At 44.6% G+C, this 24,676-nt stretch overlaps 1 protein-coding gene across 1 annotated transcript in view; it reads left to right on the top strand.

Moving 5' to 3' along the window:
• Positions 1-24,676, top strand: part of LOC126278166 (zinc finger and SCAN domain-containing protein 22-like) — a 707,092-nt gene that overhangs the window by 530,578 nt on the left and 151,838 nt on the right. Inside the window, exon 6 of the mRNA XM_049978061.1 lies at positions 19,495-19,660. Within this exon, the coding sequence (XP_049834018.1) occupies positions 19,495-19,660 (166 nt within the window). The remainder of the gene's footprint in view (positions 1-19,494; positions 19,661-24,676) is intronic.

The following is a 24,676-nucleotide window of genomic DNA, read 5'->3' as shown; positions in this document are numbered from 1 at the left end:
ATTAGTGGTAACTATTTATTTACAGCTCGTACAAAATAGATACGTGTTTCAAAGTTTTACTGACTTTCAAAGTAGTCACCAGAATTGTGTATAACCCGTTGCCAGCGATGTGGAAGTCGTAGGATACTCTTAGCAGTGCCAGTTGAGTTGACAGTTAGAGAGGCGCGGTCTATTGCCCCATGAATTTGTAGAAGTTCTGAAGCGAATGCCGTGAAGTGTTTCCTTCAGTTTAGATATCGTGTTGAACTCACGAGCACTTAAGTGAGGGGAGTGCAGTAGGCGGAATAGCACTTAGCAGCCCCATCAGTGAAACAGATCAGTAACAACTTGCAATATATGTGTTTCAGCATTGTCCTGCAAAATGATGGTCGGGTACTGCACAAAGTGTCATCACTTCTGTCTCTAAGCTGGTCGTAGGTTGCATTCCAAAAATTAACAGCACTGGCACTACATCTTTTTTGTTTTCAATTTCCGATCGGTGGCGATATTAAAACCACAGTGAAAATTCGATAACGCCTTGCACATATGTGTTTCACAGTGATCGTAGTCTGTCGTATATTGCTGCATCCTGCACTTTTCAATTCTAAGCGCGCAATACGCATGTAAAGATGCTTAGAATCATAGGGTCCCCTGCTATGTTGAAGTGCTGCTGAGGGGTTCCGCCTGGTTGCATGCAGTCCATGTAATGTAACGGTCGTGCATTTCCCTCTTCAGGACACGCTCGACCACACATCACAGGGGCAAGAACGACGATTCTGCAACATTTCCGATGGGAAGTATTTGGCCACCCACCATAAACACCGAACTTGACTCTATCTGATTTTCATCTCTTTGTTCACATGAACCACTGGCTACGACGACATCATATTGGTACAGACGTTGAGCTGCAAACCGGCTTATGGAAATTGAGAGATAGCACAGGGGGCTGCCTTCTATGACGATGGTACTGGAAAGCTCAGTCGGAGCAGCTACTAAGTAGAGAAGTCGCTGGAAAGCGTAGCTACATGTTTCAGATAAAACGTATGTGATTTTCGCTGTAGTATCCATTTCGCAAACAACTAGAGGTTTAAAAAGAGTAGCTCTTATACTTCGCTACCGAGTTGAAAAGGCAAGCCACTGCCTGATCTCCGTCTGACACCCAATGCTTGCTCTCAGTATCAGATGGTTATCATGACAGCGTCTCTTATTTTTAACACTCACTTTCATCGTAAGCATGTGTAGATTTGCAACTACGCTGTGTTGATAGTTTCAGTATATTTGTGGCCGCAGGGTGCATTATGTGCTGTAATTAAGGCATACTGTCAGCTGTCCGGCCTGCGGTTCCCAGAAGCCGTGCACAAACAAGGCAGCGGACTACTTACTCACATCCGGACACGTCATTCTCGTCCCGCTGCGAGCGAGCCATTCACTGGAATGTCTGTTTCCTGCGCTGGTAAACACTTGCCTACCGTAAACGTGACTAATTCGTCACTACACAATACGCTGCCAGTCTCGAGCAGTTCTTCTATAGCAGGGCCGTCGTCCGACGCTTTGTGTCAAAGTATGCGGAAACTGCCTGTGATAGCATTGTCAAAAATACTGTAACACGAAAATAAAACCAATTACGTGAAAACTGGACAACAGTTTTTTTTACAGGCATAGCGTTAGACGCTTTCCTGAAGGCTTTTTCAAAGGGAGTATTAGTGAACAAGTAAAGCTACTTAATTTTTCATCAAAACATAGCCCATAACGTCGCAATACTTGCATTCTCAGTAGCTTCTAAAGCACCTCTTCTTCCAAGAAACACTGATGTTGATATTAAAATTCTAACTGTGTCCCTGCATTTTTAATGACATCACCATAGATTCTCGATCACATTGAAAAGGGAAGGAAAAATAAGATAACATTTGTTGCATCATATGTTGCATCATTGTCTCATCTGGAGCAAATTATGAATGTACAAATCAAAATAATTTTAAATTTTATATTCCATGCTATGGCTCACTATTTTCGCCTGTGTTGATCACTGGACACCATTCTGAGAACGGCAGCATCAAGTCATCTGTTGCGTCAATTGTGTTCGATAGTTCAGCAGAGAAACAAATGGTATAGAACAAATGGTATAAATTTCTGTGAAGAAAAATGTTGCTCAAAGATAAACTACGTATCCCATAATACAAATTTTCTGATACCACTACTAACCAGTGTTCCAGGGACGTACTATGAGTTTACATACTTCCACGGATAGTGTCAACTGGAATAAAACCATTCTGAAAATGCCCAAAATGATTTGCGTAAAATTTCCGGGTAGTCGTTCGGACTTACACTGTGCAGCACTTTTCCATGATATTGTTATAGTTTTTGAAAATTTGATTACGGTATTTGGTGCTGGGAAAAGTTTCAGAGGAAGTTGATATTAAAAAAACTGTTTGAGAAAGCCAAATTTGCATGCAGTGTGAGGATATTACGTAAATCTTAAAACACAGTCTCGGAAAATCCCCAGTCACTTTTTAATGCTGTTCTACAACACTCTTATTTAGATGGAAGTATACACTTCACTTCATTGGACAAAGAAGTCAATACAAAAGTAATGTAATAGCGATATGCACATATACAAACGGCAATAGCGTAGCGTACACAAGGCATAAAAGGACACTGCATTTGTCATTTGTACTCAGATGATTTATGTGGAAAGGTTTCCGACGTGATTATGGCCGCCCGACGGAAATTAAGACTGAACACGGAATGGTAGTTGGAGCTAGACGCATGGGGCAGTCCATATCGGAAATCGTTAGGGAATTCAATATTCCAAGATCCAGTGTCAAGAGTGGGCCGAGAATACCAAATTTCAGACATTACCTCTCACCACGAACAACACAGTGGCCAACGGCCTTCATTTAACGAATGAGAACAACTGTGTCTGCGTAGACTTGTCAGCGCTAATATACAAGCAACACTTAGTGAAATAAAAGTAGAAATCAATGTGGGACGCACGAAGAACATATCTGTTCGGACAGTGCAGTGAAATCTGGCGTTAATGGGCTGTGGCAGCAGACGACGGACACGAGAGCCTTTGCTATCAGAACGACATCGCCTGTGTCGTCTCTCCCTGGCTCGTGACCATATGGTTGGAGCCTAGACTACGGGAAAACCGAGGCCTGGTCAGAAAAGACCCGGTTTCAGTAAGTAAGAACTGATGGTAGGGTTAGAGTGTTGCGCAGACCCCACGAAGCCACGGACCCAAGTTGTCAACAAGACACTGTGCAAGCCGGGCGTGGTCCCGTAAGAATGTGGGCTGGGTTTTCATATAATGGACTGGGTCCTCTGGTCCAATTGAACCGATTCTTGACTGTAATTAGGTATGTTCGCCTTCTTGGAGACCATTTAAGCCATTCATGGGCTTTATATTCTCAAACACCACAGAATTTTTATAGATGAAAATACGCCACGACACCGGGCCACACTTGTTCACTAGTTGTTTAAAGAACAAATTCAGCCTTTCGAGCGAAAGGTTTGGCCACGCAGATCGTCCGACATGAATCCCACCGAACATTTATGGGACTTAATCGAGAGGTCAGTTCATGCACAAACATACAAGCCAGAAACTTCGACAAGCAATCAGCCTCGCGCCTGCTCTTGCTCCTGAGGGTTAGGCAACGCCTTCGACACACCTTATATGAAATTTGCCTAACTTCAGGCGCTATAGCAACCGCAAGGCTGAACTGGTGTCCAAGTTTCTCGCAGGTACTTTTGTAATGTGTTCAACAATGTTGCCTGGGTGGCGCCGAGAGTGTAGGTGGAGGGAGGGGAAGGGTTCGGGGCGGAGCCGTAGAGGGACCTCTTGCCGCTTACAAATAGCTTTCTGTCGAGGGCAACCGCAGCTGAAGTAGTCTGTGTTTCCTAAATAAACCGCCTTCAGCTGTATAAACACTTTTACAGGAACACGACCCGTTTCGTGAGACCTAATCACATCGTCACATGTGCGTCTACAAGATAGGAAATGAACAATAAACATTATGATAAAAAAACAGATACCCCTCCTAATAATCTATGCTCTATAACAACCAGCATGAAATACTCACACGCCGGTAAAACAGTTAAGCCCTGATACGGAAAGGAGGAGGACTGAACCTTCTCAAAATAAAATACTGTCACGCACAACAAGCAGGGCGTCATAGTTCAAATTGATCAGTTGAAAAACTGACATGTTAAAAACGCTTCAAACATGTTAGTTTTGCAACTAGTTCAAGGAACAATGTTCGAGGAGCTAGAAATGATACTGACTGCAGCTCAGGTAAGGCGATCTGATTTCGCCAAATCTTGCCGAATACTACAACAATAACCACCTAAAGCATAATCCATCCAAAACACAGATCTATGCGTTTTACTTGACAAACAGAAAAGCTAGGAAAAAAGTAGAAGTAACCTGGAGGTTGGGACACCGCTACGTGCTTCGTAGTACATCTCCATCGCACTTTTAGATTCAGAGACCATTGGGTGAACATGAAGCTCAAAGTCTGCAGCAGTGCAAGCCCACTAACAGCGTATCAGAAACTCAGTCAAGTGTTCTACATATTTCTGCTCTGTCTCTACGTTTTTCTATTGCAGAATATGCTGCATGAGACCGGCAGAACTCCGCACACACCAGGCACGTTGACCTCGCTCTTAACGAGACAGACCGCTTTGTAACCGGTCACCTTCGACCAATTACAGTGGAGAAAACGTACATTCTTATAGGAATGGCACCTCCCGGAAATCAGACGAAGAACAGCAATAAAGGATGAGAGGGATAAACAGGAAAATTGTTCCAGGCATACACGACTGAAAGGGAAGTTTCATGTTCTCTGCTGAAGTCGAGAAAAAGCTTTCTTCGAACAAGTGAAGCCATTACATCACCACCTTTCGATGGCCGGAAAGAACTCCCGCGAAACAAGACAACTGGAAGTAATAACCAAAACCAAAAGAAGAACCCCGCAACTGGCTTCCAATTTCCCTACCAGACATTGAACAGACTGCGAACTGGACTAATGGGGTGCAAACAATACTTCTACATCTACATCTACATCCATACTCCGCAAGCCACCTGACGGTGTGTGGCGGAGGGTACTTTGGGTACCTCTATCGGTCTCCCTTCCATTCCAGTCTCGTATTGTTCGTGGAAAGAAAATTGTCGGTATGCCTCTGTGTGGGCTCTAATCTCTCTGATTTTATCGTCAAGGTTTATTCTCGAGATATACGTAGGAGGGAGTAATATACTGCTTGACTCCTCGGTGAAGGTATGTTCTCGAAACTTCTACAAAAGCCCGTACCGAGCTAATGAGCGTCTCTCTTGCAGAGTGTTCCACTGGAGTTTATCTATCATCTCCGTAACGCTTTCGCAATTACTAAATGATCCTGTAACGAAGTGCGCTACTCTCAGTTGGATCTTCTCTATCTCTTCTATCAACCCTATCTGGTACAGATCCTACACCTGTGAGCAGTGGGCGAACAAGTGTACTGTAACCTACTTCCTTTGTTTTCGGATTCCAATTTCCTTAGGATTCTTCCAATGAATCTCAGTCTGGCATCTGGTTTACCGACGATTAATTTTATATGGTCATTCCATTTTAAATCACTCCTAATGCCTACTCCCAGATAATTTATGGAATTTTCTGTTTCCAGATACTGACGTGCTATATTGTCGCTAAATGATAAAGGATCTTTCTTTCTATGTATTCGCAGCACATTACACTTGTCTACATTGAGATTCGATTGCCATTCCCTGCACCATGCGTCAATTCGCTGTAGATCCTCCTGCATTACAGTACAATTTTCCATTGTTACAATCTCTCGATATACTATACAGCATCATCCGCAAAAAGCCTCAGTGAACTTCCCATGTTATCCACAAGGTCATTTATACAGAGTGTTACAAAAAGGTACAGCCAAACTTTCAGGAAACATTCCTCACACACAAATAAAGAAAAGATGTTATGTGGACGTGTGTCCGGAAACGCTTAATTTCCATGTTGGAGCTCATTTTAGTTTCGTCAGTATGTACTGTGCTTCCCCGATTGACCGCCATCCCTCCCAATTGAAGGAAGGTAATGTTGTCTTCGGTGCTTGTCTTGACATGCGACTCATTGCTCTACAGTACTAGCATCAAGCACATCAGTACGTAGCATCAACAGGTTAGTGTTCATCACGAACGTGGTTTTGCAGTCAGTGCAATGTTTACAAATGCGGAGTTGGCAGATGCCCATTTGATGTATAGATTAGCACGGGGCAATAGCCGTGGCGCGGTACGTTTGTATCGAGACAGATCTCCAGAACGAAGGTGTCCCGACAGGAAGACGTTCGAAGCAATTGATCGGCGTCTTAGGTAGCACGGAACATTCCAGCCTATGACACGCGACTGGGGAAGACCTAGAACGACGGGGACACCTGCAATGGAGGAGGCAATTCTTCGTGCAGTTGACGATAACCCTAATGTCAGCGTCAGAGAAGTTGCTGCTGTACAGGGTAACGTTGGCCACGTCACTGTATGGAGTGTGCTACGGGAGAACCAGTTGTTTCCGTACCATGTACAGCGTGTGCAGGCACTATGAGCAGTTGATTGGCCTTCACGGATACACTTCCGCGAATGGTTCATCCAACAATGTGTCAATCCTCATTTCGGTGCAAATATTCTCTTTACGGATGAGGCTTCATTCCAACGTGATCAAATCGTAAATTTTCACAATCAACATGTGTTGAATTCGCACGCAATTGTGCAATCACGTCATCAACACAGATTTTCTGTGAACATTTGCGGAGGCATTGTTGATGATGTCTTGATTGGGTCCCATGTTCTTCTACCTACGCTCAATGGAGCACGTTATCATGATTTCATACGGGATACTCTACCTGTGCTGCTAGAACATGTGCCTTTACAAGTACAACACAACAAGTGGTTCATGCACGATGGAGCTCCTGCTTATTTCAGTCGAAGTGTTCGTACGCATCTCAACAACAGATTCGGTGACCGATGGATTGGTAGAGGCGGACCAATTCCATGGCCTCCACGCTCTCCTGACCCCAACCCTCTTGACGTTCATTTATGGGGGCATTTGAAAACTCTTGTCTACGCAACCCCGGTACCAAATGTAGAGACTCTTCGTGCTCGTATCGTGGCCGGCTGTGATACAATACACCACTCTCCAGGGCTGCATCAGCGCATCAGGGATTCCATGCGACGGAGGGTGGATGCATGTATCCTCGCTAACGGAGGACATTTTGAACATTTCCTGTAACAAAGTGTTTGAAGTCACGCTGGTACGTTCTGTTGGTGTGTGTTTCCATTTCATGATTAATGTGATTTGAAGAGAAGTAATAAAATGAGCTTTAACATGGAAAGTAAGCGTTTCCGGACAAATGTCCACATAACATATTTTCTTTCTTTGTGTGTGAGGAATGTTTCCTGAAAGTTTGACCGTACCTTTTTGTAACACCCTGTATATACTGTGAATAGCAAAAGTCCCATGACACTCCCCTGCGGCACACCTTGAAGCGGTGAGGCTACATTACTGGAGACGTAACCTGCGAATGTCGTCAACTTCAAGGTAGTAAACACCTCCTGGTCCGGCAGACGTTTCCTGAAGCCTGCACCCTAGAGGACCTGGCTTCAGAATATGTCCCAGCGATCAAGACTGCCGTATTTTGGGCTTCAGAATCAGTCTGACATCTACAAAGGGTCATGTACATAGTGCAGATATGTTGACTTTATGAATAACTGTACCGTACTCTCCTGGACACTCAAATTCCAAAATATGTTATACCAAGATATTTCTAGCAGCCTCGGCAGCCACAGGCACTTCAGTAAGAAAAGACGTACGTAACACATGGAACCCTTTGAGGCCAGCCACGCTGAGGTAGTGCGGAGGGCCTCGGCAGGGTTCGCGTGCTGCCCTATCGCAGCGCCTTCTGTCCGTTCTCCCGTCGCCCATAAGGCGTCGTTCCTGTCCCGCGACTTCCTCCCTAGCCGAGGCGCACACCATATGGCGCTTCCTCTGGCCGCTTCCTTTTCCGCGTCTGCGCAGTCTTATCTACCCCTGACCCCCGTGGCTCCTTTGTTGCTTGCCCCCCTTCGGCTGGCAACTCCTTATGTCGCCCCCAATTATCATATTATTGGCGCCACGCTCGGCTGGGCCTAACCCACCTGAGACCCTCTTCTAGAAACGTCTCGGCGCGCCGTTCCGCCTCGGAAAGTGCAGAAATAGCCCATCGTCCACAATTACCAAGGGGGCCATTCTCCCGTCCTAAGGGGGCGCGTTATTCTCGAAATCGAAATTACGAGTACTTCGTGTCTTGTTTTAAATATCTATAACATGTAAGGGAGATTTTGTGCGATCTGTTAACGTCAGGTCAGCAGTTTTGTTTCTTACACAGATTAGCCGTACTTTCTTGGGGCGACAAAGTGACATTCTTGTCAACGATTTTTAAATCTATGTATCTTAGACTCTGTTCAAATGGTGTTATTGTAACTGTCGAATTCTTAAAAATTCATCATCAGACCGTCTGCTTAAAACGAAAGAGAATAGCAGGTGGGAAATTTACACAGTCAAATGGTCAGATATTTTTATGTCTGCTTTTCCCAAACCTTTAAAAAATGCATACATGAGGTATGGCGCTCAGATCAACATCGCGATGTCTGGCCATCTTAGTAAAGGATGCCTTCCGGATACTCTTGAAAAGCTTAAAATTTTGCTGTCTAATGAGAAAGATATCTACATCTACATATAAACTCTGCTAGCCACCAAGCGGTGTGTGGCGGAGCGCACAATTCGTGCCAAAGTCACATTTCTCCCCCTCTGTTCCACTCGCGGATCGCGCGAGGGAAAAACGACTCTCAACGACTCAGTACGAACTCTTATTTCCCTTATCTTTGAATGTTATTCATTGCGCGATTTGAAATTTGGTGGTAATAATATATGCTCTACATCCTCGGTGAAGATCGGATTTCGGAATTTCGTGAGCAGCCCCTTCTGTTTAGCGCCCCGTGTATCTGCAAGTGTGTCCCACTTCAAACTTTCTATAAGATTTGCAACGCTCTCTCGATGGCTAAATGTACCAGTCACGAATCTTGCCGCTTTTCTTTGCACCTCCTCAATCTCTTGAATCAGACCCAACCGGTAAGGGTCCCATACAGACGAACAGTACTCCAAGACTGGACGAACTAACGTATTGCAAGCTATTTCCTTTGTTGAAGGACTGCATTGCTTCAGGATTCTAACAATAACCCATAATCCAGAGTTCACCTTACCCGTTACTTTTGTAATCTGATCATTACATTTGAGATCGTTTCGAATAGTCACACCCAGTTTCTTGACGGATGTTACCGCTTCCAAAGACTGGGCATTTATTTTGTACTCGTACATTAACGGGGATTTTCGCCTTGTTATACGCCATAAGTTACACTTACTAATATTAAGAGATAACTGCCAGTCATTACACCACGCATTTATTTTCTACAAATCCACATTTTTTGTTCACAACTTTCATTTGTTAAATAAATATAGCATATTTCGTAACAAAGACGTTACAAAGGAGCCGGACGTTGTGGCCGAGCGGTTCTAGGCGCTTCAGTCCGGAACGCGTTGCTGGTACGGTCGCAGGTTCGAATCCTGCCTCGGGCGTGGATGTAAGTGTTATCCTTAGGTTAGTTAGGTTTAAGTAGTGATAAGTTTTAGGGGAGTGATGACCACAGGAGTTACGTCCCATACTGCTCAGAGGCATTTGAACCGTTTTATATGGATTCGCATTTGTCTAATACTAGCTAGCTTCTGCAGTTCTTTCATGATGTGTTACACACACGACGCAGATTATCCATTTATTCCGCTACTAGTAGTTATGCTATTTTTACTAGTTTTCAAGATTAAGGAGCTGTTTCAGCTGTATTGAGTCTGTTTATTGTCAGATAACAACTGGTTTCCAGGCACTGAAACCATATCCTAAGGTGACTTGTAAGTAAGCCGTAAGTGCTAAGTAGGCTGGAATATAAAGCCCAACGTTCGTTGTCAGACCAAACTAATAAACCGCTAAAGGGCAGTACGTTAGTACATGAAAATCAGCGGGATGTAGGGATCCAACTCCAAAAATGTCGGTGGAGGCACACAACCCCAGTGTACCAGCATTCCCGTAGCACAGGACGCGACCGTGAATTGTATATTTCAAGAACCACCAAAATTTTTCATACAGGGTCTTTCAGTTGCTCCTACTTTGGGTTTTATGCAACCTGCAACGCCTCCAAAAACGATGTGCAAGATTTCATATTCTCTCACTCGCTGTATAAAAACTGTTAATCCCGCAGAAAATATGAACAGGATATTTTTGTAGGAAATTTAATGTAGTTAAATTCTGTAGTGTCATACGTTTTCGCTGGAGGCCATGGTTTCCCATTTATTCAAGAAAAACCCACATGAAACTCACATTTGTAGGCTTTTCTTGAATAACAGAGAAACTACGGTCTCCAGCAAAAAAATACCAGTACAAAATTTAACTACATGAATTTTAAAACTGGTCCTGTGAATTTTTGCGGAGGACTAATGGTTTGTGTGTCGGGAGCGAGAAAATATGAAAATTTGCGCATGATATTTTGGGGTGTTGCGGCTTGCATGAACCCCACAGATAGGGTAAACTGAATCACCCTGCACAAGAAAACATCTTTATCTCATATTTTCATTCGTTTCAGCAAAATGCAGTTGTATCGTACAACTGAACGGACTTAAAGTTTCTGGTCCCTTTAACCCCCACAACCAACCAACCAACTCAAAGTTTGCATGCTGTCGAGAGTAGAAGCTTGCTGGAAAAGAAATTTAATGAGCTTCTAGTGAAAGGTGAACTTGTAACATTACAAACCGTTCCTCTATTCTGTGTTCGTGAAAAGTTTCCGCTCTTCCTTTTAAACGAGTTCAGATTGGCATTCACAAATATCATATGCGGTTTTTACCAGAGTGCCTGCCAAGTTCTGCAGTCTGGTTTCTTATCGGTAACGACGGGAGGAACTTCTAATATAGAACTACAGGGACTCCATGTAAACAGATACTTCTTTGCTAAAATCTCAGTAAAATAGCAGAAACGTTCAATACAGAAGACGAATGCATAAACTAGAGGTTATAGCGATGTTTTGCATGTATACGTAACAAAAGTAGTCATAGCCCGTATGGAAAGCAGCTGTCGTTGTAATAATTAATGTGTTATTTCCAAAGGCACGCAACCTTTGCCTGTTTATCTATACATTCATGTTTTTCAGTTCTCGAAGTGGAATACGTGAGTGACTTTTTGTAAGGATTTCCGACTACCTTAATAATTGCCTGTCGCAAGTTTTATGTGTGTATTTCTTGGTCTTTAGTAGCCCATCCATCCATTAAGGAAAAACTATCGGGAGGTAACCGCATCCTCTGGTCATGTAAATTTGTTTGCTTGTTCAGATAGAGTGATCACTGTGATTGGTTTCATTCGTTAGCGCGTGAAGAATTACAATAACATTACATAGTTTTGTAGGTAAGCTTCTTCATGTGAGCTTACATGCCCGCGCTAATAAAGACACAATGTGTGATCGCCTTACCCTGTAACATATGCTTATGTGGCCCACATTAAGACGCAGACAGGTGAGGCGCTTCCTCTCGGACGGTTATAATGGCGCGGCCATATGCCACTGCCCAACTGTGCTGCGCCGTATGGTTAATGAGCTGAGGACACACAGGTCCCTCCTACCACTGCACCCTTTCCCCACATCCCCACCGACTGTTTCCTGCACCTGTTTGCCATGAACTTACTTCTTATTTCCCTCTTGGCTTCCGGCGGTCTCGGGGTTTTAAGTAAGAAATCCTCTGCACTTTCGGAAATTTTACATGCTGCTGTTATGGTTGTAATAACCTGTACCATTTATCCAAAATGCTATACCTCAATAACTCACAAGTTTAGGGCATCTGTTCTGTGTTACTTGACGAGATGGTGCTGTATATCGTTTGGCGAGGTAGGGAAACAATGGGCAACGATGAGCAATGTCAAACCTGTGTTCGTTCTATTCTAAGAGACAATCACTGTGCACCGTGGATCCACAGATTAAAACCGTACAGAAGTTGAGTTGCTTAGCAAAATCTCAAGTACTTTTACAGTGGCTGTTAATCACGCTACCACCAACATTGCCAAATCCAGTAGCACTTCTCAACAGCCATTTTGCATGTGGGATGCAGTGTATCAGTATATGTTTTGGTGTGTAGAATCTGAATCTGCCGTTCAAAATGCCCTAGAATGTAAGAGTTTTGAGTATTAAAGATTTTGTTTTACTGTCAGTCCTTGAATCGTTTGAAAAAAAAGTTCTTCAGTTGACTGAAACAAAGCTGAAAGAAAATGTATTTGATCAATCGTGAAAAAGAAAAGCGACGAAAGATCCAAACTTTGATACCAAATTCACTAACAGCACACTACCTGCTGGTCCTCCTTCATTACAATTTGACAGGCTTTTTGATTGAGATAACCGTGTTTCCATTATGAGTGATCTGATCGACAGCTGCAAGAATATTCGGTGCAGAATGTCTCTTGATTTCTTCCCGGAAGGTTTTGGTAGCCTAAGCGATGGACAGGTTGAACACTTACAATAAGACACCCGTACGTTGGAACACCATTATCAAGGTCACTGGAACCCTTCGATGATGGTCGACTACCGCAGGTGTCTTGTTAGGGAGAATGATCAAACGGCAGACAAAAGGAGATCGTCGCTGCCGCACTTTTCGAACACCAAAAAATATTAAAGGTGTAAATGGAGGGGAGTGTGTATATAAGATTTTGAACAGGAACTTATATCCGGGAACTACTGTTTCCGTGCTACAGACGTTTGAAAACATGTTTGCTAGGTAGGTTTGCGCAAGGTAGTCACAGTAAGGGAGAGGGGTGCTTATGTCGGATCAGCTAACGTCATTTGTCGCGTATCCTACCTCTCTGACCTTGTTCGAACCTCATTCACGTGTCTGTGAGTGTTAGAGCAACATAGTTGAGTACACGTTTTCAGAATACACTGACATGATCCATATGTATACAAAGCTCATGGTAATGAGAGGGCTGCTCATCGCCTTTATCAAGATCGTTATCCACGACATCCGACTCCATCGCGTACCCTTTTCGTCACAGTTACACAAAGGCTTCGAGAAAGGAATACCTCACCGTCAGCAGGTGTGACAATCGTGCTCCAAGGAGACGCCGTACACCTGAATTGGAGTTGCAATTGTTTGTGAAAACTGAATAAGTTTCCTTCCTGTTTCTTTGGTTATTAATGATTGGAATTGTAAAGGAGGGATTGTTATGTGTCACACCTAATAAATTAATAGTAAAAGTGGTCGCGTTACCAACGTGTTTCCAAATGGTTGTAGCACAGAGACGGTACGTTTACGGACATAGATTCCTATCCAACATATTATGGACTAACTCCCCTCTATAAGTCCTACAAGTGTGTTACGGAAGTTCCCGAACACTCTGTATAGATATTACATGGCACTGAGCTCCAAAATTCTGATTACTATTTGTTGCTTATTTTAAATCTTTCAGTGTTCCACTGTAATGTGTGTGGGATTTTGCTGTATATCTAGGAAATGTGAACTGATAGAGAAAACTCGATTTTACCAGTGAGTTCAGCAAGGAAAAATTATGTACATCCACCCATTTACAAACCAGATGCAGAAAAAAGTTTCTATTTGTTGACTATTTGTTGACTAGCGTAGGTAGGTGCCTACCGGCTGGAGGTACATGATAAACGCCAAGAAAACAAAGAAGGAACAGGCGAGAGGCTCCACCTTGCCGCACTTCGGAAGTGCGATACAGTTTTCAAAAAATGTTCAAATGTGTGTAAAATCTTACGGGACTTAACTGCTAAGGTCATCAGTCCCTAAGTTTACACATTACTTAACCTAATGTACCCTAAGGACAAACACACACACACACACACACACACACACACCCATGCCCGAGGGAGGACTCAAACCTCCGCCGGGACCAGCAGCACAGTCCATGACTGCAGTGCCCAAGACCGCTCGGCTAATCAGTCCATGACTGCAGTGCCACAGACCGCTCGGCTAATCCGATACTGTTTTCAGTTTCGGCGATTTTTGTATAGTTCCTATGTGACGTTATAAACTCATTATCACTTAATCAAATTTGCGGTATACTCTCGTTATGTCTGTGGTGTATTAACCCGACAGTGGTGTGTAGGGGTGTGGTACACCCCAAGTTGCGAATTTCTATAATTAATTGCTAGATGGCATGTCACATTGCTCCGTCGTTCCTGGTAGCTGCTACGAGATGTCAGCAGAGTGGTACAAAGGCGTTTTTGTAACTTTAGTTGAGAATATTCATGTTAGCCTGCTGGTGTGACTGTTAGTGATGTAACGCCAGCACGTTGGCTGGCGCCTTAAAGCACATCTCGATCTGTACTGTAACCGGAAACAAAACGAAGAGGCCGGCGGCTGTGAAGTCACCGGTTCATTTGGCTCGAAACGCGGTACCGGTTGTCTGCAGCGTCTAATGCAGCGGCAAGAAGTAAAGTTGGCCGTTTTATTCGTCGCCATCCCTGTAATGTGGCCTGCGCGTTCATTAGCGGAACGGTCTCCTGGCATTACGTGAGATTGCTCCTGGACACCGCAGACAGGCATGTACTGGACGCTCCCAGCAACAGCGAACAGGAAGGCCGGTTAATTTAGTGCCGTACGCGCTCTACGGCTGGCCAAAGTGAGTCATCACCAGCGACGGAGCGCCGTCGTCACCGCAGGAGGTGCAAGGTTTTGGTGACGTCACAAGAACTGACGAGCAGCGTCAGTGAAGCTGGAACATTGGCTGTCAACATTTACAGTCGTAGAAAAGAAGTGTTCATACGTCGTTGTTCATGTAGGGTAACTGTATTTACTAAAACTAAAGATCACAACCAGAGACGTTATTTGGTAAACTAACAGTCTGGGTTTCCCTTCCAATCTGTGCATATAAAAGGATTAACTAAGGTAGCTTTCTACAAAAAGTAAATAAAAATTCCGCCCACCTGACTTTACAATGTGGTGACAAAAGTATTCATAGATACGAAAAAAATTGAAATGCCCTTAAATGTAATGAAAATGTTAATAGCTTCGTCATCAATGTATCACTTTTGTAGACCTTTCTTGCATACAATGAATCAGTTTAATGGTAGCCTCTGAGGTAATACTGGGTAGGGCAATTAAAAGTGACGTGGAGGACAGAGTTCCAGTGTACAAAGAAACACAGCAGAGGAAGGAAATACAGTACTAATCTAACTACAGCACTTTTTGGCTCTGGTCGGCAAGGTGCTGAAGGAGGATCGAACCTGGAGTGGTGGAATTGCTGCAGTCTCAATCCATTATGAGGATAGCTGCAATACACCTTAGGCCTGAGGGCTCCCCGTACGAAGTAATTCCACTCTGCCACTTAAGGTGACCTTGTTGGCCAGCTAGGGCCACGACCCTGGTAGCAACTACGTCAGACGTGAAAATTGTGTAAATGTGCTCCACGGTTCGGCCGGCTGTGTGGGCAATAGCTCCATCCTGTTGGAAGTAACTGTAGGTCATTTCCTCCTCCGTTAATGCTGCCATTGGAGATGGGACCAATGACCCTACATGCAGACATTGCACATCAAACCCCAACCCTCTGATTGTGCGATGCTTTTTTTTGTGGAAGTTATGCTGATTCTCCGCTGCCCAGAACCTGTGATTCTGTGAGCTGACGTAGGCACCCAGATGAAACCAGGCTTTAGCAGACATAAAGAACAGACCCATGTTCAAGCCTTTCATTGTTGTCTCAGTTAACTCACAAAACTGGAGGTGCTCAGGACTGTCTGCTGCTTTTAGTGCATGAGCAACAGACACTGGGCAGGGATGTACGTGCAGGTTAAGGTGGAGTATTCGTCCACATGGTCGAAGTGATACGCCGGTCTCTTGCGATAGTTGTTGGGTTGATTTGGAAGGACTCTGATCCATTTTCTGGTGAATCACAGCCACATTTTCTGGTGTGCGGGCACGTTTCGATATGTTTCTTGTTGTTCAAAACAGATCATAACTGACGCCATTTTCGGACACTTTGATGGCAGTTTGACACCATTAAACTTTTCAGGAAACAACATAACACCGGGTGTCCACGCCTTTGTTGTTGTTGTGTAACTTTCCACATCGAACACCGGCTGCTTCACTGTGAGTACCATCGTCCCCTTTGACCTGCTCCACTGGCAGTGATGCGTGGGTGCGCGTCACGGGATGTGGCTGTATGCATGCATTCACGCCCCATCACTTCCACTCGTCCAGGTCACTTTTATTTGCCGCCTCCCTCTATTTGCAATCGTTGCTGTAAGCGTTATTTCACAGCAGAGCTTTTTACGAATTTCTTCTGTTCTGATCATTCTTCCCAGCGTATTCCAAAGATGTTCCACTGGATTAAGGTCTACGCGCTGTGTGCGAAACTTGAAAATATGGGGTGTGTCACAACCGCAGACAAATAACTTTCACTGTATGCTTAGGGTCATTGTCTTGTTGAAACTAGTAATCTGTGCCTAAGCCCAAGCCATTAGCACTATTTTCCACATTTTCCTTTAGAATATTTAAATACTGAAATCTACCCATGTCACCTTCAACAAAAGGAAGTTTCCCAACAGCAGATGTAGACGTGCTGTCCGAGTTCTGAGCCATTGCAGAATCAGGGACTTTTCAAATAACAGGCGTGCGGGTAGTGGGACAGAGGTTAAGTATTTACGAGGGGATTTCCCGGACGGCATTTACCTCAGAACCAAGCGAAACCTTTCCAAAACATTGGTTACAATCGAGGCAGGCGGAAATTACATTACAGGAATAAAAAATTAGTTCATTACCAGCTTCAAGTTATTCGCTTGTTCATTGTAAGTGCGCACAGCCATCGTCGTCAGGTAAGACAAGGCAGCTACCATAAAGCGCCAAAAGTTATACGTGTGCCGCGGTGTGAGAGATTTTGGTTCACGCTGATGTTTAGACGAGCGCGTTCATTTGCCGTCAGCGAGAGATCAGCGCGAAGCAGATAAAGAGGCAATGCCGGCGTGTGTAGGCCGCGCTGTGCACGCTGAAGAAGACAGCACGGTGTCCGTCCCAGAGGAGAGCGATGGCCGTGTCCGACTGTCTCCGTGTAGCACGGCGTCCGCGGAGGAGCGACCAACCGCTGGCTGCTAGCTGCCTCATCTGCATGCGTCAGGGCGCATGTCCGCGTCTCTGGAGCAGGAGGCTGCCACACCTGTTAGCATTAGTCGCTGCGCCCAACGTACAAGGGTACTTGTCCATCCGCACGACCGCGCCGTCTTCATGCTGTACTCCAGCTCAAGCTCTGAAGTCGTCCCGTTATGAAGCCATTCGACTTTGCCTAAGTCGTTTGGCTACCTGGATGTACATGCCGTTTTTTCCTATCTGAAATGCTTCTATATATTTATTTATTTAGTGTTGGTGCATTCTTCTACCTAAGAAATATAGCAAATCGTAGCTTTTTATCGTTTATAATAACAAGTAATAATATTATTCGGTGACTATTTGCAAGGAAATAATAATTATCAGCTGACCCATTAATTACTAATGTAACATTATCCAAGATGAACCAAAATTGAAGCTCTCGGACATCGCAGTGCAATTTCTCGTACTTCAAATGTTCAAATGTGAGTCAAATCATATGGGACTTAACTGCTAAGGTCATCAGTCCCTAAGCTTACACACTATTTAAGCTAAATTATCCTAAGGATATATACACACACCCATGCCCGAGGGACGACTCGAACCTCCGCCGGTACCAGCCGCACAGTCCATGACTGCAGCGCCCTAGACCGGTCGGCTAATCCCGCTCGTCTCTCGCATTTCATCCTGTGCATATTTTCGGTAGAAATTTCGTCGTGTGCATATTTTCGCTAGAAAATCAACGTTAAATGGTTCAAATGGCTCTGAGCACTATGACACTTAACTTCTGAGGTCATCAGTCCCCTAGAACTTACAAATACTCATACCTAACTAACCTAAGGACACCACACACATGCATGCCCGATGCAGGATTCGAACCTGCGACCGTAGCGGTCGCGCAGTTCCAGACTGTAGCGCCTACAACCGCTCGGCCACTCCGGCGGGCAATGAAAGTTGAAAAAGGCAGTTTGGCAACAATATACTAATATGCACGACACGTATCTTCACATGGAAATGTGTAATTTTGCGTTAAAATACTCGGGCTCGAGATTTCGACTGCGGGTCTAGTTGTAATTTCTTTTTGTTTTCTAATTTTATATTTCGGGAGTCTTACAACAGATCTTATACAAAAGATATGCGGTCATGTGCGTCTGCAGAAATTTTTCCAAGAGTGACAAGATTTAAAATCATATCGCAGTAGCAAATGCAAATAATAAATTTTTGTGTTATTAATATGAATAAGTATGCCCCCTCCCTCGCATCAACCATCTGCCGGCCATTGTGGGCGAGCGGTTCTACGCGCTTCAGCCCGGAACCGCGCAACCGCTACGGTCGCAGGTTCGAAACTTGCCTCGGGCATGGATGTGTGTGATGTCCTTAGGTTAGTTAGATTTAAGTAATTCTAAGTTCTAGGGGACTGATGATCTCAGAAGTTAAGTACCATAGTGCTGAGAGCCATTCGTTTTGAGATCATGTGCCTGGAAGTCCGCCAGCTCAGCTGAGTGGTAACGCGCTTGCCTACCATGCAGCGGGCCCGGGTTCGATTCCCGACCCGGTTGGAGACTTTCTCCGCACGTGGAGTGGGTATTGTGTTGTCTTCATCGTCATTTCATTCTCACCATCGGAACGCAAGTCGCCCAATGTGGCGTCGACTGAAAAAAGTCTTGCACTCGGCGGCCGAACTTCCCCGGATGGGGCTTTCGGCCAACAATGCCACACGACCATTTCATTTTTTCATCTGCCTGGGAGTGGATGATGCAAGATGGGTTGCCTACCTTAAGGCGCATGAAACATTTTCCGGGGTAGTGATTCCACCTTCTAGTATAGAGGCAGATACGTATTTATAATGATTTCTAGAGGTAGATGCCACTTATTTAGGCTAATCGTTGGCGTTCTATTCATACAACAGACCTGACTGGCAGAAACGTCAATGATTGGAAAGTTTGTTTCTCATCAACATTCAACCCCAAATACTTTACTTAGCTGCTGCATATTGTTGATCGATTGTAAGTAATTGTTTTAATTTTTTCTGTATCACAGCTTGCTTTTGATCATCACATATACATGTTTGTTTGTAAACGTTTTAAGTTTGATTCCATAAAACATTCGATTAATTTACAAAAAATGTTTTCGATTTGTGGCCCCTTGTAGCTTGCGTGGCCAGTATCACTGGAGTCAAATTCAGGCTCTCAGCGCTGTACTGCGTTAAGTATTAGATCACCAAAAGCAGACTAATGTATTTGTTGTGCCTTGATCCCTTAAGCCAAGCTTCGCCCATGAATAGGACTTGCCCACTTAGCACTGTGTTTTTCTGATTCCACAGGAGAAGCCGCACAAGTGCGGTCTGTGCTCGAAGTCCTTCCCCACGCCCGGGGACCTCAAGTCGCACATGTACGTCCACAACGGCTCGTGGCCCTTCAAGTGCCACATCTGCAACCGGGGCTTCAGCAAGCATACCAACCTCAAGAACCACCTCTTCCTCCACACCGGTGAGTACCCCTTGCTGCTGAACCGCGGCACAGAAACCAGATCACGAGTATTTTCAGAGGTTCCACAGCGCAGTCTACCGAAGAATCAAGCTACAGAAGGCAGATTTCACCAACAGATCCAGTCTAAATAGGGTTTACCATATTTTAATTCTAATGTTAAACAGGTGGTAACAGATCCCAAACTAAGCACTTCGACGCAGGAATCAGTGCGGTGTTGATGGCAATGTACACAAGGAACAGCAAACATCAGTAGGAAAGGCGTTTTCGAACTGATGTATACGCTCCCGGGACTGAGAAGCAAAAGGAAATCACGAGCAGGTAGCGGAGGATACCTTCTACCACTACTGGTCATTCCCTTTGCTGTCTCACTCACAAATAGACCGAGGGAAAAATGCCGAATATCTCCGTACGAGCCATAATTATACTTTCCTTGTCTTCGTGGTTCTCACGTGGAATGTGCGTTGGAGGCAACAGAATTGTTCTGCTCTCTACTTCAAATACAGGTTCTCTAAATTTTCTCGTCGTTGTCCCTCCAAGAATTCCAATTCTAGTTCACGAATCGTCTTCGTAACACTCGCGTGCTGATCTAACCTACTGATAACAAATGGAGCAGCTAGCCTCTGAATTGCTTCGAAGTCTTCCTTCAAACTGGTCTCGTGGAGACCCCAACCACTAGAGCAGTACTCAAGAACGTCCACGCAAGGATTCTATTCGCAGTCTGTTTTGTAAATAAGTTACACTACTCTAAAATTCTCGAAATAAAATGAAGTCCACCTTTCGCCTTCACTACTACCGGCCTTAAGTGCTTGTTCCCTTCCCTATCAGTTTGCAATGTTATGCCTTAATATTTATTCGACGTGACTGTGTCAAGCAGCTGAACACAAATGGTGTATTCGAACATTAAAGGATTGTTTTACCTACTCATCTGCATTAACATGCGCTTGTTTACATTTATAGCATATGCCATTCATCACAACAAATAGAAATACTAAGCCATCCTCTATCCTTCAACAGTCGCTCAACGTGTAGATAGTGTGTCCCAGTTCCGCTAGGACTTCTTATGTGAAATTCTAAAAAGCAGTGCTATCTCTTGGCGACTGAGGCATTACGATCCTTCAAGTTCCAGCAATAGCCGTGTAGAAGGTCAAAGCGCTAGCATCACTGAAGCAAACCTCCTGAGCGAGTGTAAGAGTATGCGTCTGAAACTCGTCGCAAAATCGTGGTGGAAGAGCGAGGCAGCCTCCAGTGTTCTGTAGAACTTTGTGCTTTTTGGGCGAGAAATGGTCGAAACCGATCTGAATACTGATAGCCAGTATCCTGGTCGCCCTCCATAACATCGCTTCAGTCCACAAAGTGAAGAGCGTGCGAGAGTTTTTAGCCAGCAAACGGGTCACAATCCTGGATCACCGGCCCTGTTCGGGGAATATGGCCCCAGCCGACTTCTGGTTGTTCCCAAAATTGAAGTTGTCAATGGAAGCATACTTTAACGACGCAGTTAACGACATCCAAGAAAACTGTGCTGCAGGACTAAATGCAATTGCAAAGGAGGACTGCAGTTTCTGTTTCAAAACACTTTTAAAACAATTTCAGCTATGTATGGATTCAGGGGGGGGGGGGGGAGGACTGTTTGATTAATTACAGTGATTCTGTGAGGATAATACACGACTTTCATTTTTCATAGCCACAGTCCTAACAGCATTGGGACTCACTAGGTACTACAGCGTCATCGGCAAACAATCGTAGCTCGCTGCTCATCATATTTCTAAGGTCAGTTATGTGTGTAGAGAATAACAGAGATCCTGTCACACTTGTCTGGGGCACTGCTGACGATACCTTCGTATTTGACGAACACCGGCAGTCGACGAGAAAGTACTCGTTATGTTTCGAGTCACGTCCGTGTATGGGAACTTATTCCTTATTTTGCAGTGAACACACATTGAGCAGTGGGGCGATCACTATATTGTAGAAATAATTCAAAAGCCAAGATCGCTTAAAAACTGTGTATTGGATGACATTTTTCAACACAAGGAAGGTGCCATCATCGGATCTGTGAAGATATAACACGACAGGTTTGAGGGAGGGCTTACATGAGTGACACTATATACATTACTATTAGTACACTAACACATACCTGAATGTAGCTTAACATCTATAAACCACTTGGATATAACGATACATGAGGCAGACCAGCTGATATAAAATCATTGTCACAAAAATAAAAAACGACTGCTCTCATGGCTATTCTTTTCCATAAGATATGTAAAACCTAAGTCAGAAGATAAAACTATCTGGTACATGACCGCTGCTCGACTAACAACGGCCGCACGGAATTAGCCGAGAGGTCTGTGGCGTTGCAGTCAGGGACTGTGTGGCTGGTCCCAGCGGAGGTTCGAGTCCTCCCTCGGGCATGGGTGTGTGTGTTTGTCCTTAGGATAATTTAGGTTAAGTAGTGTGTAAGCTTGGGGACTGATGTGCTTAGCAGTTAAGTCCCAAAAGACTTCACACACACTTGAACATTTGACTAACAACGGTCTGCATCACACTGCCCTGTTCCGGGCCGGTTTACCTGCTGCGATTCTAGTGGTCACAAAAAAAATTAAAAAAATGGTTCAAATGGCTCTGAGCACTATGGGACTTAACTTCTGAGGTCATCAGTCTCCTAGAACTTGGAACTACGTAAACCTAACGAACTTAAGGACATCACACACATCCATGCCCGAGGCAGGATTCGAACCTGGGACCGTAGCGGTCGCGCGGTCCCAGGCTGTAGCGCCTAGAACGGTTCGGCCACTCCGGCCAGCCTAGTGGTTCACAACCGGCCACTAGATACCGATGTCCCAGCAGTGCACATACAGGTCCACTGTATAATCACTCATTACTACTACAATACAACTTTGTTATCACTGCTAATCAAATACCCACGCAAAGAACACTGTCGCATACACTTACTGTACATACTATACAAGCTACGCATAATATACGTGCCAGCCGTAGTGGCCGAACGGTCCTAGGCGCAGCAGTCTGGAACCGCGCGACCGCTACGGCCGCAGGTTCGAATCCTGCCTCGGGCATGGATGTGTGTGATGTCCTTAGGTTAGTTACGTTTAAGTAGTTCTAAGTTCTAGGGGACTGATGACCAGAGTAGTTAAGTCCCATAGCGCTCAGAGCCATACTACTACACATACTATGAAATACGGTCATCCAGTAAACAGTATTTAACTAGCGATCTTGGCTTTTGAATTATTTCTATTCCTTATTATTGAAACCTTTCATGGTTCGCAGGATACGTGTGTGAGGAAATCGCTAGCCTATTTTCTCACGAGCAATGATTTCTAAATCCGTGCTGATTTGTGGACATAGGCTTTTCTACACATTACATGTATTGACATTTGCGAATATGGACAGTCGTCAGCTGTATGGAAAAACGACAGTGAAAATTTGTGCTGGACTGCGACTCGAACCCACTTACCGCGAGCGGTCACCTTACGATTATGCAATCTGTCCACAACTCACGGCCAGACCGAAACTTCCATATGTCGTCAACCATGTACCTACAACCTTTACTCGTACACCCGTTATGTATGTTCCTGTACAGGCGAGACATTTTACTTGATAGTCACTTGCACGATGTCGGCAGACCAGGGCTATTCCGAATTACGATGGATTGTTCCGTTGGACGTGCATGCTCCCGACGGACCTTCGAAATTCGTCGCCGTGGTTCCCTGCCGCTAATGCCCGGTATCCGTCAGAGTGACCGTGTCGCAAGAATGGGGGCAGCGCAGGCCGTGGGCGCGGGCATGATGGATGTGTCCCTCCCTCCCTAGGCTGCAGCCCCCGGTGGCGTCAGGCGCCCCCCGACTATTGGAGATGGATGGGCGCGCTCAGCCAGAGCTCGGACGGGCGCCTCATTAAACGCTCGTCTGCTGCCCACGCGACGCCCTGCTACTGTGCGCTCTGTTTGGAGAGCAATCGTCTGCCGGCCCTTATCCAGATAGTAACAGCGCGCTTGCGAAATATACACTCGCTAATACTATCGTGCAGCCTGCTTATCATATTCGTATTAGAGTAACTGTAGCTGTGGTATACAACGGCATGGCTCTTCGCTATTTAAGAGGGGCGTTCAATAGGTAATACAATACATTTTTCTCTCGCCCACTTCCGGTTGAAAGAAAATGCGGAATTTGTTGTGGGATATCGTGAAATATTCCCGCTTCAGCCGCTCTATAGTTCAATTCTTTTATCTTGGCGGCTCACGGACGCCCGCCCAGACGCGGGAGATTGCTGAATTGCCAGTTGCAAACGAGGCACGCGCCTAGAGAAGCAGCGCCATAGTATATATAGTATAGCATAGTTCGCAAACTTACGCGCAGTTTATGAAGTAAAGCCACCACGGCCGCATTAACCCTTTCGCTGCTACAGAGACGTGCTCCCCGCATTCCACACTGTGCGCGGTTTTGTCATCGCTGCACTGCTCGCCTGTGCAGACACACGGTGTTCCGACTGCTTTGGCACACTTTTAATACTGTCGCAAAAGAATATATCTCAATGTGAATAGTAAAACAGCGACTGCGGAAGAGAAGATATGTAAGCAAAACAGAGATAACGTGAATATTGTATGTGTGCCTTTTGATTTCTGTGAAAAGAAATATTGAAGGACAAAATTAGAAAAACCGAAAATTTATTATGATTATAATGAAGAGACAAAGCACTAGAAAATCAAAAAATTGCATTGAAACGAATAAAATTCAGGACGTAAGACACTTCGATTTTTTTTAAGTAAAAAAAAAAACAACTAAGCACCGAACAAGAATTGTATTCTGAACATTGCGCTTTGCAGCCAAATACTTTCACCATTACGCTAGGACAGCTCGTCGTCCAAGCGAAATCCTGGAGGGCTATAAAACATTACGCAAAATACCGACAAACACTGTTTGTAGGACTATGAATTACTGACGTTTCGTCGAAGTACAATAGGAAATAATCAATTATCGCTGTTCTTTATTGCAAAAAAGTAGT

This window comes from Schistocerca gregaria, chromosome 6 (genome assembly GCF_023897955.1).
Source record: "Schistocerca gregaria isolate iqSchGreg1 chromosome 6, iqSchGreg1.2, whole genome shotgun sequence".
NCBI lineage: Eukaryota > Metazoa > Arthropoda > Insecta > Orthoptera > Acrididae > Schistocerca > Schistocerca gregaria.
This window is presented reverse-complemented; position numbering and strand designations above follow the sequence as displayed.